Consider the following 15551-nt stretch of genomic DNA (forward strand, 5'->3'; position numbering starts at 1 on the left):
ACTAAATAATATTTAATCGATTTAATTCGCTAATCGTTTTCTGTTCCTTCGGAGTTTGTATCGCCGGTTGCCGAGTTGTTTCTTGTTTTCCTTTGGAATTCTCTCACCTTCGTTTGACACGGCATATGCAACATACAAAATTTTGCAGGGCATTCACACCCACATCTCTGGACGACCCGTTGGTACTTTTACTTTACTGTTTTCGTGTTGCTCTTCCGGGTTTGGGGTGGTCTCAGCGGTGGTGGTGTGCTAATATGTTTTGTAAAGGAGTATACGTTTCTTTACCGACACGGTATCCACAGGGGCGTGTACATATCATATTTTGCTTTGTTTTCTTATTCATTCAAACACATTTTCTTCTTCCTCATTTTAGTTTACTTTATGTCATACTCATGTGCAAGTTTACGTGGTTCGTTTTGTTTTTTTTTTTGTATCCGTGCAAACGCGTGTGTGCCCTTTGTAGTACTCTAATTTTGTGTGTTCCACGATTGTGTTTGTGTGTTCAAAGTGGCAAAACATTGGCGTGTTACTAGTGTTAATTGCATGACGGTGATGATTTGAAGAGGGCCACTTTGAGTGCTTAGACTGAGAAGTGTGATGATCTGCGGTGGAGAGCAGACGCGTCCGAGCGCGCGCCGCGCCGCGCCGCACGGCTGAGCATGACGTCATTTTCGAGATCGATGCGATGATCTGCAGATTTTCGCAAGCGAGCGAGCAAGCGGAGCATTGGCATGCGCGTACCAGAGAGGAATACGGCACGCATGGCTGTGGGACTCCAAGGACATGGATACTCTATCAGATAAATACGCGGATAAGCTGTTATTGGGCTCAGTTTGTGTGGTGGAGTTCCAGTCGAATCGCGATCCCGATCGCCGATGTCGCGGGAAGGCGCAGACAGAGTACGGTCAGGACGCGCTCCCGACGACCGGCGCGAACGCAAACGTCCGCGGCAATTCAGAGCGACGACGCTGCGCACTGCATATAGGATATATCTGATACACCGTTCTTTCTGATTGATTTCAGGCTGCCCACCGTCATTCTATTCCCTCTCGCATTCGACGAACAATACCACTATGGCCGACTCGAGCTCCACAACCGAGCAGACTGCACGCGGGACATACAAAAAACCTGCGATGCCGACTTCGAATGAGGATACCTACGTCAACCAGGATGGGTATAGCAATGCTGAGGGTTACAATAACCCCGAGAGCCACGACAACGTTAACAATTACACCGGCACCAACAATCCTGGCTATCCCCCTTCTGAAATGACGTACACGCAAGACGCACCTCCATATCAGAACATGGGCCCGCCACAAGCCACCACTCCTCAGCAGATGCAGCAACAACCGCCGCAGAAGAATGAGGCTGGGGAATGGCAGACCTTCGTCCAACGATTCAAGGTTACTGGTCCGAAATGGAACGATCTATGGGCCGTTGGACTACTCGTGTGCGTGCTGGGTGGATTCATCGTGGTTTCTGGCCTCTCTCTGCACGCGTACTCGTCCAACAAGTCGTTCTACGGCGGCGGGATATACTCCTCTACAGGCGAGCAGTTCTCGCTCAACACAAACACAGTGGTTCTGCTCTCCTTCGTGGTTGTTATCGCGCTCGCGTTGTCAGCGGGGTACTTTATCCTCGCGCGCATGTTTACAAAGCAATTCATCTGGATCACCGGGATCCTCAACATCGTGCTAGGTCTCGCGACCGCGATTTACTACTTTGCGGAACACTACTATTCTGCCGCGATCGTGTTTCTGATTTTTGCCGTGTTTGGCGCGCTTTGCTTCTTTTCCTGGATCAAACGCATTCCGTTCGCCACGCTGGTGCTGCAGACCGTGATGGACGTCGCGCGAGAGCATCCCTCGGTGCTGCTCACCTCGCTCCTCGGCACGCTCGTGGCAAGCGCGTTCGGCGCTTGGTTCGCGGTGACAGTAGTTGCTGTGTATGCAAAGTACAACCCCACGAGCGATAGCGGTACGTGCGGGAGCACCGCCGGCGGTGGATGCTCGCATGCAAAGTTGATCGGGTTACTTATCTTTGTGATTTTCTGTGGGTACTACATCTCCGAGGTGATCAAGAACGTCGTGCATACCACCATCGCCGGCGTCTACGGTTCATGGTATTTCTGCTCGCGCTCGACGCAAGGCATGCCGCGCTGGCCCGCACTTGGCGCGTTTCGCAGGTCAATGACATACTCGCTCGGCTCGATCTCGTTCGGCTCGCTCATCGTCTCAATTATCCAGCTCCTGCAACAACTCGCGGCATGGGGTCAGCAAGCGGCGCGTGGTAACGGGAACGTGATCGGCATGGCGATTATCTGCGTGCTGCGCGGCTTAATCGCGATATTGTCCTGGGCGGTACAGTATTTCAACCATTACGCGTACTGCTACATCGCGCTTTACGGCAGTGCATACATCCCAGCGGCAAAGGAAACCTGGAAGCTCATCAAAGACCGTGGTATCGACGCGCTGATCAACGACTGCCTTATCGACCCGGTGCTCAGCCTCGGAGCCCAATTCGTCGCATACGTGTGTGCACTGTTTGCGTACTTGTACCTGCGCTACACGCAGCCCGCGTACAATTCCACGGGTAACTACTACGCGCCATGCGTCGGCTTTGCGTTCGTGATTGGTCTGCAGATATGCAACATCGCGAGCACACCGATCAAGAGTGGCGCAGCGACGTTTTTCACTGCAATGGCACGCGATCCGGAGGTGCTCAGGATGAGTTATCCGCAGTTGTATAACAGTATCGCGCAGTACTATCCCCGTGTTCTAGAGAGAATCTACAGCTAGATTCTACAGCTACGTACTAGGCGCGTGCAAGCGAGGATTCATGTTATTCAGTGTATAGGTAGCGTATTTGTTGGTTGATTAGTTCAAATATGCGGTTGTATTATTCAAACATGTGGCCGACTCAACGTCCACCTGTCCTCGTCTCTTCCCCAGTCTCGCTCACATGGAGACATCGATACAAACGTACACGGCACCGCGAGTTGCGGCAACCAAAGAGAATGTGCTCATCCCCCGATCACTAAAAACAAACGCAAGAAATAAAATGTGAGTGGCGATACATATGGGCAAATAGATTTTTTTTAAGGTGTCCGCGTCACCCAGCGTATGTCCTACCTGCGAGACGACGAGTCCAATGGCCCGCCCTTCACAGCTGCGTACGCAACATTACGCTCGATCGACACGCTTCTTCGCGCTGTCGCCGCTGTTCCCGCCATCGCCGGCGCTGCGGATGCGTCGAGCGTGAACGAGCGCACGCTGCTGGACGAGCTACGACGGCGCTGCCGCCGCGCCTCGGTCGGGTCAACGTCACCGACGCCGGCGGAGCGCGCGAGCAGGGAAAGGATGTCTGTCAGCGAGACCACGCCGATGAGCTTCATTCCGAGGCCGCGCGTGGTGGGTGAGGAGACGGGGACGAGCGCAGGGGAGGCGTTCGGGGCAGGAGATTGTGAGCGCTGCGGGTGCGGATGGTGGTGCGCTGTCGTCGGAGTGGAGATGGGGGAGCCGAAGGAGGTGGCGGGGAACTTGCCTTGCACAATCCACATTCTGGCGATTGGGTCAACCGATGGCCTTCTTATCGATAACAATGACAGAACTTACCTGTGGGACTTTGTGGCGACGAGCTTCGCGATGGTGTGGGAGAGCGTAGACATCGGTGTGACGTGGAAGATCGGGAACGAGTCTTTTCCGTTCTCGATGCCCCGGTCGCTAAGAATGATCGTCAAGAATTGCAGACAGGTCGCATGCAGCAGATGCGCGGCGGACGATTTCGTCAAGTGCTTCACATCAACAATCGAGATATTCCCTAGCAACGACCCCTCGCTATCCACAACCGCAAGCGACGTCACAGACTCGTTGTGCATCTTCTCCAACGCATCGATCACAAGTCTGTCGCCGCTGATCGCGATCACCGCCGGTTCGCCGATCCCAAGGTCCAGGATCGTGTTCTGCAGCAACGGCTCGAGCGACGGGAACCGCCGCGCGTTATCCCACAGATACCGCAGCAGCCGCCTCTGCGACAGCAGACCTAGCAGTTGCGTTCCCGCGTCGTTGGTTACAAGCAGCCGGTGCAGGCCGCGTCCGAACTGCTCCACTGCCGTCAGCACCGTGTCGGACTCGTGCAGGGTTACGTAGGGCTCGCGCGGCTGCAGCTGCATCACAAACGACACGGGAACATCGAAACCCGCGCGCGCCTTTTCAACGTACTCGTCCAGATTCGGCGGCAGCGCCGTGGCGCCACGTGCTGGCTTAAGATGCCCAGTGACTAACAGCAACAGCGACGAGATATCCGCGTAATCAAAGCACTCCGCACGCGTGCTGCTAATAGGCTCCCCGCCGCTAGTCGCGGCACTCTGCACAACCGGAAGTGACGTGTACTGGTGCGAGATCATGCGGTCGAAGGCCTGCTCGACGGGCAGATCGCCGGTGATCGTCAGCAGCTGATCGTTCTGTACGAGCGCAGACAGCGGCACGGTCGTCCAGTCCTCCAGTGCGGGTGCGTTTCCCGCAGCATCCAGCTTCACTGGCGGCGGGGTTGATAACATATCCGCGATCGAGGATGACCGTGCACGTCCGCGACGGTCGACTGGCGGTGCAAGCCCTCCGGTGGAAGACGAGGAGGATGGCGACGGCGATGGCGACGACATTCGAACTGCCGCCGCGGAGGAGATGGGGGACGCGGGGGAGATGGGCGTCGACGGGGCCTTGTCCATTGCTTCAGGGTATCGGGGGGTATCGCGGAGTGTGGAGTGGACACGTAGAAGACGGTCGTTGTTGAGGACGGCGAACTGATCAGATCACACTGGGGAATCGCGTGCTGACAGTCACCGCACACATGTGCGCCGCATCACTTTTGTTCATGCAACGCCTTGACCGTCTTCTCACTGCTTCTCACACCGCCTACACATCTACTTCAACGGAAGTTCAATTCCCTGAACATAACAATACGGGCACCCAATCTGCCATAATACCTAACAATACGCGAATCACCTGCACAAATGAATAAGAATACCTGACCCCGTGAATAACAATATAGCGGATGATAATAGGCGGAGAACAACACAAACGATAATGATACGACCGGATCTCCTGAATAATAATACACGTATAACGAAAGAACAATTGGGTATTTCAAAACGAGCGTGACCTGATACAAAAATATCCTCGCTGAACTCCCCCTTCAGTTGCGCGAACGTGTCCGTCTGCTCTGCCCTGCCATCTTCGCAGGCGCCGCCCCTGCCTCTATAGTATTCTCGAGGTTTCCGCGCTTCGCCTGCTCCCGCTCGATGGACTCAAAGAGCGCCTTGAAATTGCCGCCGCCAAAGCCTTGCGAACCTTCGCGCTGGATGATTTCGTAAAACACTGTCGGTCGGCTTGCCACATGCTCCTTCACGAATAGCTGCAGCAGATATCCGTCTTTATCGAAGTCAACCAAGATGTTGAGGCGCTCGATGTCCTCCATGCTTTCCTTGATAGGCTGGCCAGTGTACGTCTCCATTCTCGTGCGAAGATCGGCGTAGTACGTCTTTGGGACTTCAATGAACTCCATGCCGCGCTGCTTCATCTCCGTGATCGCATCTACGATGCACGGGGTGCGCAACGCGATGTGCTGCACGCCGGGGCCGTTGTTGTACTTGATGTACTCCTCAACCTGCGAGGTTTTCTTGCCCTTTGCGGGCTCTGTGATCGGAATCTTGATCACATCGTTTGCCGAGGCCATCACGGTCGTGTTGAGTGCCGAGTACTCCGTCACGACATTGTAGTCGTCCTCAGACACGAACTGGTGGAATCCGAGCACCTGGCGGTAACTGTATATGTTAGTTGTATGCATTGATATTGGGATAGCATCAACGCTCACAATTTGCAGACACCTTCCATCTGGTTCCAGTCCTGGTTACCGACGCAGTGATCGATCGCTTCGAACGTGATCGGCTTTGGCATCGACGCGAACGGATCAGACTTGGTCACCGGTCTGTACGTCGGCAGGAATGGTCCATAATACTTGTCGCACTCGATGAATGTGTGCGTGACGTCGCCGAACGTCTTGATTGTGGCTAACATAGCCTTTCCGTTGTCGTCTGCTAATATCGTCGGCTCGAGCGCGCTCACGGCGCCGTTGGACACGGCACAATCCCATGCGCGCTTGCAGTCCGTCACCTTGAATGCGACATCCATGATTGAGTCGCCATGTTTCTGAAAACTGTTAACATCTGTAGATACCAAAACACAAGTCGGAAGCATACCTGCAGATGATCCGTCACCCGCTTCAACTCGATGTGCTCGGCAGCAGTCATCTCAAGATTCTGTCCAAGCGGCGCTACAGGCTCCATGAACGCAAAGATCACGTCGCCATTCTTGACAACCTGAACATGCACGCCACGGTTCGCGCCAGCTTCCAGCTCTCGCAGCGCGATCGTACGGAATCCCATACGTGTGGTATGATACAGGGCCATGTTGCGCGCGTTGCTGGTCGCAAACATCACATGATGCGGCGCCTGTAGAAGCGAGCCCATGATACTGACGTCCATTTTATTGATAATTGGGACGGCAGATGCGACGTTCGGTGCGATGGCATCGTTGTTAGCCAGGGTCGATGCGGATCCGCCCGTGCTGGCGATTGGGGACGAGATTGCGGGTGCCGACGTCGAAATAGGTGCGGTGGATGCAGACTTAGTGTTCGAAGACTCCTTTGGCGCAGAGGTCGAGAGCGTGGCGGACATTGACTTGGGCTCAGACATGTTGTTGGTCGACTTTCCAAAGACGGGGAAGCCGCAGGTAAAGCAAGAGGAATCCGTGGTGGGCAATTGGTAAAAGGGTGGAGTGGCGCGTATGCGGAGTGCTGAAGAGTGATAGATAGATAATATAGTCTGAAGTCGGGAAGTGCAGAGATGATTAACTTATACAGCAGCAAGCAGGTGAGTACTGGTTACGGGTATCAGTGTGGGTGCAAAAAAAAAAGGAAAGGAGAGGGCCGGGCGGGAGCGGGTCTTTTTATAGTCGGCTGTGGGAGTATGGGAGAAGTGATGTTTACATTTACGTGGATTCAGGCCGAATCGCGATTTCGCGAATATATTATTTATGTATTGCCGCATTAGGAAGTTGTATTGAAGTCAGGCCAATGCGCAGCCCTAACCTCCGCTGGCAGCGTCCGCTCGCGCCGCATGTAAGAACTCTGACGTTATTACCGTGGTATTGTGCTAAACTGACCTGACTATGCTTCCAGTGAACCGTGCTGATATGCCTAACATCAACACATGCAACAACCATTAACCGAAACGCAATGTGCGAAATAAAAGGGGAACAATGAAAAATTACGGATTGTTTTGGGTTGCTAAGGTAGCGGCGAATTTACTATGCGCGCGTAGGTATGGGCCGTACTTGTAGAACAAGATTGGGATTGGCGCCATGAGTGCCGCCAGTATGGCGAAGATGGTGGTGGCCCAGTGTACGCCGATGCCGTTGTACACTAGAGAATTGTTAACGATCACAGCCTGATCATAGAAATGCAAATATATCAGAGGGGAGTGGCAGCGAAGTCACTTCAAGCAGATCACACGGGTGCGAGCAGATCAGATGCAGATTGGGGAGAGGGGAAAGGACAGCAGAACAGTGAGTACATACTTGCAGGCGCAAAGAGCGGAAAACACGACGCTAGGATACTTCTCGTCATACTCATAATCCCGTGCGCGCTCGCGGCATAGATCTTGTAACAATCGGTGACGTAATTCAGAAACCCGATGAACAACGACGTAAAGCCGAGTCCAAAGAATATGCCGCCAAGCATGACCACGCCAAACGGTACACTCTGGTACGACGTCCACGCGAGCCAAAATAAGGCGATTGGCAGACACCACGCCGTGCATATGGTGACAGGCAGGCGGTCGCGCTCGACGGGGACGTCGACGCCGCTGTTGCGGAGTCTCTCGACGTAGACGTCGTAGCGGTAGTGTATCGCGCTGGTAGCGATTGCCCCAATAGCAACTAGAAATGTCAGCACACGGGCAGCGAGTGCATTCAGAGAGATTGCACTCACTTGGTAGCAGCATGAGGCCTCCCTTGCCGGGGGACATGCCGCGCTCGTCCTGGAAGATGATAGGGTAGGCCAAGAAGAAGATGTAGAAAATACCGTAGATAAAGCCAACGTATACGCAAATAGCAGCGACTATGGGCTCCGAAAAGAGCATTCGCACTGGCCGCAGGATGACATTCATGAAGATACCCTTGACGTCTTGATCCTGCAGGTCATAGGCGGAGACCACATTCAAGCCCTCGTCGCGCATTTTCTGCGCACGACGCATGATCAGCACGGGTCTGAACGTCTCAGGCAGCACGGCGATGAGGAACACCAGTGCCGCAGCCGCCATGATTGCGGTGATCCAGAACGCCCAGCGCCAGCCGAGATGCGAGGTGGAGACGTATCCCGCGATGAAGGGGCCAAAGAGCGAGCCCAGGATGGTGAACCCGCAAAAGACGGCGACGGCGCGCCCACGCTTGATGGGTTCGACGTAGATGTCTGCGAACACGCCGCCCGAGACGGAGATCGGACATGTCGCGTTGAGGCCCTGCAGGAAGCGGAAGGCGAGGAGCGCGCCGATGTTGGGCGAGACGGCGCATGCGATGGTGAAGATGAGGTAGAACGTGCATGAGGCGAAGAGGACGTACCTGCGACCGATGTACTCTGACATTGGCGCCCAGAAAGAGGGGCCGACGACGAAACCGATCATGTAGAGTGTGACGAGGAGGGTTGTGAGCACAGAGGAACAGCCAAAGTCGGCCTTGATGGCCTTTGAGGCTCCGGAGGAGACGGAGGAGGCGAACGTGGAGTTGTTAATGGTGCAGATCATGGCGAGCGTGATGATCTTTTTCCGCAGCGGGGAGAAGTTGTGCGGGTCGGTGGGGTCGCCCGGCTCGAAGTCGACCAGCGTCGGGACGCCCTCATCGCAGACGTCAGAGCACGGCGAGCCCTTGTCGGTGTCGGCGAGCACATCTTTGGCGGACTTTGACGTGGTGGCGCGGGCGAGCGCGATGGAGTTCGCGGTGGGGATCTTCACGAGCCCGGAGGCGTCACGGGAGACGTACCGGTGAAGGACGAGCTCTGGGTCCGTGGAGGAGACGGCAACGAGCTCGAGCCCGAGCCCGGGCATCTGGTCGATGTGGGGATCGTGGACGGCGACGGGGGACATTGTGGTGGAGTGCGGGGTTGGGTCGTGCGGCGTGCGGGGTGCGGGGTGCGGGGGCGGTGCGGGTGTGGGTTGCGCCGGTCCAGGGTCCTAGGCTGGTGTGGGAGCAAGGTGAGTCGTGAGCGCGACGGCGGCAAGAGGGCAGGAGAAGTAGACGGAGGAGGAAGACAGCGACGACGGAGGAAGAGACGACGGAGGAAAAGACGACGGACGAAGGACACGGCGGAGGAGCGACCTCCACGTAGCCGTGCTCTCGCTCGAGCTGTTCGGTTTCTTCGCTGCTTCTCCGCCGATTCTCCTCCAGGTCCCGTGCGCTTCCTCTCTCGAGCTTCGTTCTCGAGCTCCGTTCCCGCTGTCTCTCCAGCCCGTCGTCTTCTGACCCCCGTGGCCAGCGATAGCCGCGCCGTGTGCGCCGCCGCCCGCGACCTCCGTCCGCCCTCTTGGCGCACTCTCTAATCGCCCGAGCGCGTAAAGCTCCTTTTCCGGTGGCGCACTATGGACCTGGCAGCTTACTCAAACCCTAATTAGCCTTCCGCGGCGGTTCCGCGGGCCTTCCGCGGCTGAGCCTTTTGTTTGCGAAGCTCACCGCTGCAGACATCACCACCCACAATGGCCGCCGTCGACGACCCGGAACGCCGGCCTAACCCCCCGGGCTGGCGTCCACCCCGGGCGCCATACAATCCCTACGACCCCGCTGACAATCGGCCGCCTGAGGGCTATCCCTCCGAGTATAACGTGCCGATCTCGCGGCACTGGCGCGTCCGCGCAGGCGAGAATCCAAACTACAGGCAGTTCGTCAACCGCATGCGCATGGAGGCGTTTCCCGGCAGCGCACCGCCGAGCGAGTTGTACTACGGGCGGACGAAGGTGCTTAGACGCGCACTGGAGAAGGGCGCAGGGTTTACTGATGGCGCACAGTATGCGTCCATGTTCCTTTGTTCTGGTAAGCTTCCGCACACTGGTGCTATCGTTCTGGAGACAGCTGACATCCCCAGCTGTGATCATCTACGGCACATTCTTTTATCGTTGGAACGACGGCTACAACAACGTCTTCTCGGGCGTATGTCTCCCTGCCCTCACCGTCGCTCCTCTGCTGACATCCACAGCCCTACCGCTTCCAACTGCGGCTCAAGAAAATGGTCACCGGCCATCTCTCCCCGCAGGAAGAACAGGACCTTGTCCAGCGCCGCTCGCGGCCACAGTCTGACAGAGTCATCGATCCCTCTACCGTGTCCACCACCGACTTTGAGGGCTCCGAGTGGGCTCTCGAACGGCCGCGGCGCTCGCACTTGCTTGAAGCTGAGCGTGCACGGCAGGATCTGGAAGAGCTCGCCCTCCGAACCGCCACCGCCAGCGATTTTGCCGGACCATCTCAGTCTACGCCGTCGCCCTCAAAGCGCTGGTATCAGTTCTGGCGCTCATGACCTCAACTACCTCTTCTGTACATAAATACACTCCGAATCGTCCAGAGAGCGCCAATCCTTGCTATTCTTCGCACGAGCAACACCGCAACTCTGATTCCCTATACCGCATCTAATCAAAAGCCAACTCCTTTTTTCCTTTAGTCCCACAAAATCAAACATATACACGCTTCAGCACAGGCCCGTGACCGTGCGAGCTAAAATTCGTCGCAGGGAGATGATGGTTCACCCAGCATCGTTCGACACGTTCCACCATGCCTCCTCGTCCCCCTCCTCCTACCGTATCACGTCCGCAGCATCCTTCTCAATCCCCTCGCACAGCTCCAGGATATCACTTCCGAGGATCCCAGTATCCCAATCCGCGACCCGCAGCTCCCCACTGCCAACACCACCATCCTCCCCGCCCTTCGTCTGCCACAGCTCATAAAACCGCACCGTCTCATCGCTCGCGGCCGCACACACCTTCCCGCCGTCTGGAGACAGTACAGCGTACAAGCACCGGATATCTTCCTGCCACGGAATCTGCACTACCGGGCGACACTCGGGATATGCGTACACTGCCATCCGAATCGGATGCTCCGGGTTCGCGTACCCAAACGTTGCAGCGATCTCTCGCGTAGTTTTGGACCAGATCAGCGACGTCACCTGCGCGTTCGTATTAATCGATGTAATCAGCGAACCCGAATTTGTGTGCCAGAACCGTATCGTCCGGTCATTACTCCCTCCACCTGTGATACCCATCGTCAGCCACTCTTCCTTTACTGCTAGCAACTCACTCTTGTCTACCCGTCGCGAGAAGAGACGGCGACCACGGACAAAACGCAAGCGCCTTAACCGCGGCCCGGTGGTCCCATCTGTACTTTGGCGCTATCGCCGGCCCGTCGTCCGCAGAGTTCAGTTCCCAGATAGTGCATGTGTTGTCATTCGCACCGACCGCCATCTTTGTCCCGCTCGGGTTGAACGCTATACCTATTCATCTTAGCACTCTCTCTCGCCCACTCCTCGGGCCGAAACAACAAACCGCAGATCTGTTGACTATGGCCCTGTGTCTTGCCCATCATGTCAAGCCGATACCGTCCCGACGCCTCCAAACTACCGTCCTCCGTCGTCGTCACCACTTTAAACCGCAATATCTCGCCCACTTCATCCCCGACGAAAAACTCCATTGGTGCCCCCGGCTCGCGCCCGGGACGCCAAGCTATGCAACACAGCCCCACGCCGTGGAAATACTCACCTCGCGCGTTGCGCGAGTACACCGTCCAGCAAGTAATCGACCCGTCCATGCGCCCGACGACGAGGGTTTGTCCGTCCGGACCGAACGACACGCATGCCACCGGGGAGGCGATCCACTCGGGCAGTAGCACTGCGCCGGAACCTTCTTGCCAGATGTACACCTCGTTGCCGAGGCCGACGGCAAGGTCGTTGGTGAGCGAAGACCAAGCGAGTAAGTTGGTGTAGAAATCGTCGCGCAAGCCGGGGGCGTCCAAGACACTAACACCTGTTAGCTATTGTGCCGTATCACATCAGATATTTCGACTCACCGAAACGGAGTATGATTCAGCGACCGTTGCCAATGCTTATGACGCCCGCTGAGCCCTCGTATACCGTTAGCATCTGCATCCCGCCGCGCGCGCTCACTAGTCGCGCCCGCCATCAACGCCATCAACAGCGCATCGTCATCAACCCGCCCACCACGTCCGCCAGCTCCTCCACCTGCACCGTTATCGTGCTTGCCAAACTGCAAAACCCGCGTGGCTTGATAGTGACTATGCGCTGCAGCACCGCCGTCGCCCGAGATTCCAAGCGCGTTCGCGATCATCGCGCCGGGATCCATCACGGTCGTAGAGCTAGTGCGCGTCCGCTGTTGCGCCGTCGTCGCCGGTCCACCGCCTGTAGCAGCAGGGCCGACACCCGTCACACCAATCCCAATACCTGACGTGCCCCCATTCGCGGTGTTGCCGCTAATAGGCGCAGACCTTGTCCGCGAGCGCAAGGATCCCAAGCGCGGCGGCGTATCAACGTGATATAGCTGTGCGGATGACGATGAGGGTATAAACCTATCCGGCGACAGCGCGCCGCGACTCGAGAGAGCGCGAGCGCGAGAGCTGCCCGGCCCGCTTAGTAGACGTTGATGTCGCAGTCCATGGCCTGGCGATGGCGAGGAGGAAGAGGATGAAGAAGAGGGCGATGGCGAGGGCGAAAGAATTAACTGCGGCGGAAGCGTATTCTGAAAGCGCACGGAGGTGTGGATCGAGAGCGTTGCTCCTGGTGGTACGCCATCCCATTCTGTTCCCTGTTCGAATACCGGCATATGTAGAAATCAAGAGTTACTAGGTTATTCAAACGACAAGTATTACAAAAAAGAGGGGCAGAAGGAACAAAAATGACAGAACTAAAATCAGCGTAGAATATGGGTAAACTGGCGGGCTCCAGTTCAGCCTGACGGCGGATACGCACTCGGTGGCCGGGATCGAAATTCAAACAAACGAACGCGACGCGTTGCAGACGCGTCGCATGATAGCCCTAACCCTATGCTCGCCATAACAAATCTACAATTTTCACGAACTGCGAAGATGTACTCTATTTTGGATTCCTCTATATATCCATGGTGGTGTTGTAATATTAATCGAAAAATGAAATGAACGGTTTCAGTTCTGCGCTCTGTCAGTACGGGGTCGAGACGCGTCGCGAAGAGTTGAAATTACTAACCTCGAGAAAGTTAACTACAGCATGTTAGCATATTCCAGTCTCAAAATCTAGCAAAGAGCACATACATCGTGCATAGGTATATCCGATAAATGGTAAATTATCCTTCGAAAGCACGTCCATCGCTTGCTGCCTATACGGCGTGACAGGGCTGTTGCTACCGCTGCCGTCCATCGTCGTGGTATCCTCATCATCGATCCGCACTGGCTTGAAATCTTCAGTTGGAAAATACGACGTGTCGGTGACGGATTCGAGGCGCGGCACAAATGGCGCCTGCATGTGCCTCAGCATGTCCCAATCCACGTCCGCAAAGAACGGGTGCGCTTTGATCTCGCTCGCGCCTCCGCGACCGAGTCGCTCGGTGTCTACAGTGAGTAAACTCCGTATCAAATCCTCCGCCTCTGGGGAAAGGCATATCTCTTCCGGAAACGTTAGATATTCCTGCCACCGCATGATCTTTTGGTACGTCTCGATCTCATTGTCCGACGCAAATGGCGCGTACCCCACAAGACACTCATACATGATCGCGCCTAGACTCCACCAATCGCACTCGTGGCTGTAGCCATTCTGCGTAAACACCTCCGGTGCGAGGTAGTCCGGCGTGCCGACTTTTGAGTACGCGAGCAGTCGTCGTGATTTACGCCAGGACTGGAACTGCGCACGGTTTGACATTGTTAGGTGAATTGTGTTGACGGTGTTTTGCAACGGCCTGTCCGACGCCGGCGTGTGTTCAAGTAGATGCTTATAGTAGTTGCTGTCGTGCGTGCGGTGGAAGCCTGTTGATAGACCAAAGTCTGTGAACTTGAGATGGCCGTCTCTGTCAATAAGAATGTTATCGGGCTTGATGTCGCGATGAATAAACCCAAGTGCGTGGATATTCTCGATCGCAAGAACACACTCTGCCATGTAGAATTTCGTCACATTCTCCGCAAATGTGTCGTTGGCGATGAGCATGTTCATGAAATCTCCGCCGGGGAGATAATCCATGATAAGATATAGATACATCGGGTCCTGGAACGAATAATGCAGACCAACAACCCACGGCGAATCCGAGCCGGCGAGGATATCCCGCTCCGCCCTGACGTGCGCGAGATGACCTTCGCTCCGCATCCGCGACTTGAGCATCTTCTTCATTGCATATATCTTTGCCGTGTCGGTCTTCTGCACAAGACGCACCTCGCCGAACGCGCCAATACCGATCATGGCGAGCGTGTTGAAGTCCCCGGGGCCAATCTTTGTGCGCCTCAGGCGCAGGAATGCAGCTTCGCGACGTCCAAAGTTGATTTGCTCGCGCTGTCGCCGTTCTTCGGAGCCTTTGTCGGCCGCGAGGCGTGATTCGAACGCCGTACGTCTACGTTTGTCAGCCGTCGTACGTATTCAATATCTCGAAAGTAGTAAGTCATACCGCTTATTGCGCTCGACTGCGCTCGCGACGGAGGAGTTGTAATAGTTCTCGAGTAGCACGCGTGCGGTATCAGCCTGATCGAGCGCTAGTTGCGAGCACAGCTGTGGCCGTCGCTCGAAGCTTCCGTCGTTCTCGCCAGCACCACCGCCCGCTGAATTCGGGGCCAGCGTCATTATCACATTCGGAAGGGGGCCGCAGAATGAGAGCTACACTGTATGATAACCTACAGAAGAAGACAAGCATGCTGAAAAACGTACGAGCAGTCCCGCCTGCGCTCAGGGGCAGTGCCATGGCAACGCGCGGCCGGGGTCACCCAGCTCCCGCTGCGCGTGTTTGGGATAGGCGCTCAGGGGCTGGCTCGCCTGCGGAGTTTTCCGCGCATGTGCCGGTTCGCGCCGCCGCCGTTCTCGCCACTCTTACACTTCCAGCTCTCCCAAACACACTGCATTCCATCTCAGAGACAGATCTCTTCGTCTCAGCCAGTAGCAGTTGACCCTCAGCTGTGCTTCGCTTATAGACGAGTTGCTAAGTACAGCCCTGCAGGGTCCGTGCGGAGGCCCGGAACCTTAGCCCCTTAAAACCATGGGCTGGATCGCACTGCGCGTGTGCCGCGGCGCAACCCTCGTGCGAAAGGAGGCCACTCTCGGGCGCAATCAAAGCACGACCAGCTCTATGTACTATGATACGGCGTCTACATACACTCCACCGCCAAAGATCAATATCACGCTCCCCAACAAAACTGCTTTCCCTCAAACACAACAACGTCCAGTCCCAGCCACATCCAAGTTGCACCCTTCCCATGTTCTCTATACTCGTTGCTCCCCGC

General features: G+C 56.0%; 8 protein-coding genes across 8 annotated transcripts; 3 read left to right on the top strand and 5 right to left on the bottom strand.

Annotated features, from left to right (window-relative positions):
• Window positions 1-32: 32 nt before the first annotated feature.
• Window positions 33-653, top strand: V1518DRAFT_179270 (uncharacterized protein). The gene has a single exon (XM_066900835.1). It carries the CDS (start codon window positions 126-128, stop codon window positions 531-533), a length of 408 nt encoding a protein of 135 aa, XP_066761552.1. The 5' UTR covers window positions 33-125; the 3' UTR covers window positions 534-653.
• Window positions 654-724: 71 nt separating this feature from the next.
• Window positions 725-3067, top strand: V1518DRAFT_412673 (plasma-membrane choline transporter-domain-containing protein). Its single transcript, XM_066903150.1, has one exon. It carries the CDS (start codon window positions 1074-1076, stop codon window positions 2796-2798), a length of 1725 nt encoding a protein of 574 aa, XP_066761553.1. The 5' UTR covers window positions 725-1073; the 3' UTR covers window positions 2799-3067.
• Window positions 2831-4871, bottom strand: V1518DRAFT_412674 (uncharacterized protein). The gene is made up of 2 exons (XM_066903151.1): window positions 3615-4871; window positions 2831-3560 (listed from the first exon to the last, which is right to left on the bottom strand). Exons 1-2 carry the CDS (start codon window positions 4724-4726, stop codon window positions 3128-3130), a joined length of 1545 nt encoding a protein of 514 aa, XP_066761554.1. The 5' UTR covers window positions 4727-4871; the 3' UTR covers window positions 2831-3127.
• Window positions 4872-4943: 72 nt separating this feature from the next.
• V1518DRAFT_412677 (4-hydroxyphenylpyruvate dioxygenase/T-cell reactive protein) lies at window positions 4944-7045 on the bottom strand. The gene is made up of 3 exons (XM_066903152.1): window positions 6257-7045; window positions 5872-6206; window positions 4944-5821 (listed from the first exon to the last, which is right to left on the bottom strand). The coding sequence occupies exons 1-3, from the start codon at window positions 6749-6751 to the stop codon at window positions 5194-5196; spliced, it is 1458 nt and encodes a 485-aa protein (XP_066761555.1). The 5' UTR covers window positions 6752-7045; the 3' UTR covers window positions 4944-5193.
• Window positions 7046-7059: 14 nt separating this feature from the next.
• On the bottom strand, window positions 7060-9671 carry V1518DRAFT_412678 (major facilitator superfamily domain-containing protein). The gene is made up of 3 exons (XM_066903153.1): window positions 8047-9671; window positions 7635-7994; window positions 7060-7479 (listed from the first exon to the last, which is right to left on the bottom strand). The coding sequence occupies exons 1-3, from the start codon at window positions 9194-9196 to the stop codon at window positions 7325-7327; spliced, it is 1665 nt and encodes a 554-aa protein (XP_066761556.1). The 5' UTR covers window positions 9197-9671; the 3' UTR covers window positions 7060-7324.
• A 131-nt stretch (window positions 9672-9802) lies between these two features.
• Window positions 9803-10617, top strand: V1518DRAFT_437028 (uncharacterized protein; the record flags this gene model as incomplete). The annotated part of the gene is made up of 3 exons (XM_066906312.1): window positions 9803-10136; window positions 10189-10253; window positions 10300-10617. 3 exons carry the CDS (start codon window positions 9803-9805, stop codon window positions 10615-10617), a joined length of 717 nt encoding a protein of 238 aa, XP_066761557.1.
• V1518DRAFT_412684 (WD40-repeat-containing domain protein) lies at window positions 10615-13076 on the bottom strand. The gene is made up of 4 exons (XM_066903154.1): window positions 12156-13076; window positions 11636-12105; window positions 11401-11583; window positions 10615-11342 (listed from the first exon to the last, which is right to left on the bottom strand). Exons 1-4 carry the CDS (start codon window positions 12923-12925, stop codon window positions 10891-10893), a joined length of 1875 nt encoding a protein of 624 aa, XP_066761558.1. The 5' UTR covers window positions 12926-13076; the 3' UTR covers window positions 10615-10890.
• A 99-nt stretch (window positions 13077-13175) lies between these two features.
• Window positions 13176-15047, bottom strand: V1518DRAFT_412691 (kinase-like domain-containing protein). The gene is made up of 3 exons (XM_066903155.1): window positions 14726-15047; window positions 13389-14671; window positions 13176-13337 (listed from the first exon to the last, which is right to left on the bottom strand). Exons 1-3 carry the CDS (start codon window positions 14896-14898, stop codon window positions 13279-13281), a joined length of 1515 nt encoding a protein of 504 aa, XP_066761559.1. The 5' UTR covers window positions 14899-15047; the 3' UTR covers window positions 13176-13278.
• Between the last annotated feature and the right edge of the window lie 504 nt (window positions 15048-15551).

This window comes from Limtongia smithiae (genome assembly GCF_038497785.1).
Source record: "Limtongia smithiae strain NRRL Y-17922 unplaced genomic scaffold V1518scaffold_2, whole genome shotgun sequence".
Taxonomy (NCBI): Eukaryota; Fungi; Ascomycota; class Lipomycetes; order Lipomycetales; family Lipomycetaceae; genus Limtongia; species Limtongia smithiae.

Coding starts and splice junctions, on each gene's coding strand:
- V1518DRAFT_179270 (XM_066900835.1), top strand. CDS start 126: ATGCAACATACAAAATTTTGCAGGGCATTCACACCCACATCTCTGGAC.
- V1518DRAFT_412673 (XM_066903150.1), top strand. CDS start 1,074: ATGGCCGACTCGAGCTCCACAACCGAGCAGACTGCACGCGGGACATAC.
- V1518DRAFT_412674 (XM_066903151.1), bottom strand. CDS start 4,726: ATGGACAAGGCCCCGTCGACGCCCATCTCCCCCGCGTCCCCCATCTCC. Junction 3,561..3,614: donor GTCGCCACAAAGTCCCACAG/GTAAGTTCTGTC, acceptor CCCAATCGCCAG/AATGTGGATTGTGCAAGGCA.
- V1518DRAFT_412677 (XM_066903152.1), bottom strand. CDS start 6,751: ATGTCTGAGCCCAAGTCAATGTCCGCCACGCTCTCGACCTCTGCGCCA. Junction 6,207..6,256: donor GGGTGACGGATCATCTGCAG/GTATGCTTCCGA, acceptor AACAGTTTTCAG/AAACATGGCGACTCAATCAT. Junction 5,822..5,871: donor ATGGAAGGTGTCTGCAAATT/GTGAGCGTTGAT, acceptor TAACATATACAG/TTACCGCCAGGTGCTCGGAT.
- V1518DRAFT_412678 (XM_066903153.1), bottom strand. CDS start 9,196: ATGTCCCCCGTCGCCGTCCACGATCCCCACATCGACCAGATGCCCGGG. Junction 7,995..8,046: donor AGGCCTCATGCTGCTACCAA/GTGAGTGCAATC, acceptor TGACATTTCTAG/TTGCTATTGGGGCAATCGCT. Junction 7,480..7,634: donor TCCGCTCTTTGCGCCTGCAA/GTATGTACTCAC, acceptor ACAATTCTCTAG/TGTACAACGGCATCGGCGTA.
- V1518DRAFT_412684 (XM_066903154.1), bottom strand. CDS start 12,925: ATGCCGGTATTCGAACAGGGAACAGAATGGGATGGCGTACCACCAGGA. Junction 12,106..12,155: donor CTGAATCATACTCCGTTTCG/GTGAGTCGAAAT, acceptor AACAGGTGTTAG/TGTCTTGGACGCCCCCGGCT. Junction 11,584..11,635: donor CCATAGTCAACAGATCTGCG/GTTTGTTGTTTC, acceptor TAAGATGAATAG/GTATAGCGTTCAACCCGAGC.
- V1518DRAFT_412691 (XM_066903155.1), bottom strand. CDS start 14,898: ATGACGCTGGCCCCGAATTCAGCGGGCGGTGGTGCTGGCGAGAACGAC. Junction 14,672..14,725: donor GCAGTCGAGCGCAATAAGCG/GTATGACTTACT, acceptor TGACAAACGTAG/ACGTACGGCGTTCGAATCAC. Junction 13,338..13,388: donor CGGATATACCTATGCACGAT/GTATGTGCTCTT, acceptor AACATGCTGTAG/TTAACTTTCTCGAGGTTAGT.